Consider the following 572-nt stretch of genomic DNA (forward strand, 5'->3'; position numbering starts at 1 on the left):
TCTCACTCGCGAGCCGCTGGCTCTGGGTCAGCCCTGCCCCCAGGGCAGCGCTCGATCCTGAGGCTGGCGGGGCGCTGAGCCGGGGCGTCCTCGCTCCTGCGCTGCCTCTCTGCATCCTGGCCCCTTCCCTGCACACGCAGAGCTGCCACACTGAGCACCCCCCCAGCTTACTTAAACTCGGCAAGGCTGGAGAAGGCCGTCTGGGGGACTGGGCGGAGGGGGATGCTGGTGAAGGAAGAATTCAGGCAACTGCAAAGAACGCGTGAATATATTCATTCAATATGCCTCTTGGGCACCTACTCTGGGCCTGGTCCGGGGCGGGGGGTTTTCCGGGTGGGGCCGAAGCAGGGGCGTCGCCGAGTTGAAGGCTCATGTATTCATGCGTTCATTCATTCGCTGGTTGGAGAGGGAGGACGAGGGCCCCCCGCCAATGGGAGGGGAGCAGAACAGTAGGCACAGTTAGAGGGTCTTCACGGTGCATTGTGGAACCTTCGCTGCCCGCTCACCCTTGGTTACAGGCAAAGGCAAATTCTTGCCTCAGGACCTGTATGAAACAGAGACGCCCAGAAGCA

General features: G+C 61.7%; 1 protein-coding gene across 1 annotated transcript in view; it reads right to left on the minus strand.

The window, feature by feature from the left end:
- Nucleotides 1–303, minus strand: part of LOC105520561 (NADH-cytochrome b5 reductase 2) — a 9,137-nt gene extending 8,834 nt beyond the window's left edge. Inside the window, exon 1 of the mRNA XM_011954358.1 lies at nt 11–303. Within this exon, the coding sequence (XP_011809748.1) occupies nt 11–115 (105 nt within the window). The 5' untranslated portion in view covers nt 116–303. The remainder of the gene's footprint in view (nt 1–10) is intronic.
- Between the last annotated feature and the right edge of the window lie 269 nt (nt 304–572).

The sequence above is a fragment of the Colobus angolensis genome, unplaced genomic scaffold, assembly GCF_000951035.1.
Source record: "Colobus angolensis palliatus isolate OR3802 unplaced genomic scaffold, Cang.pa_1.0 Scaffold381, whole genome shotgun sequence".
NCBI lineage: Eukaryota > Metazoa > Chordata > Mammalia > Primates > Cercopithecidae > Colobus > Colobus angolensis.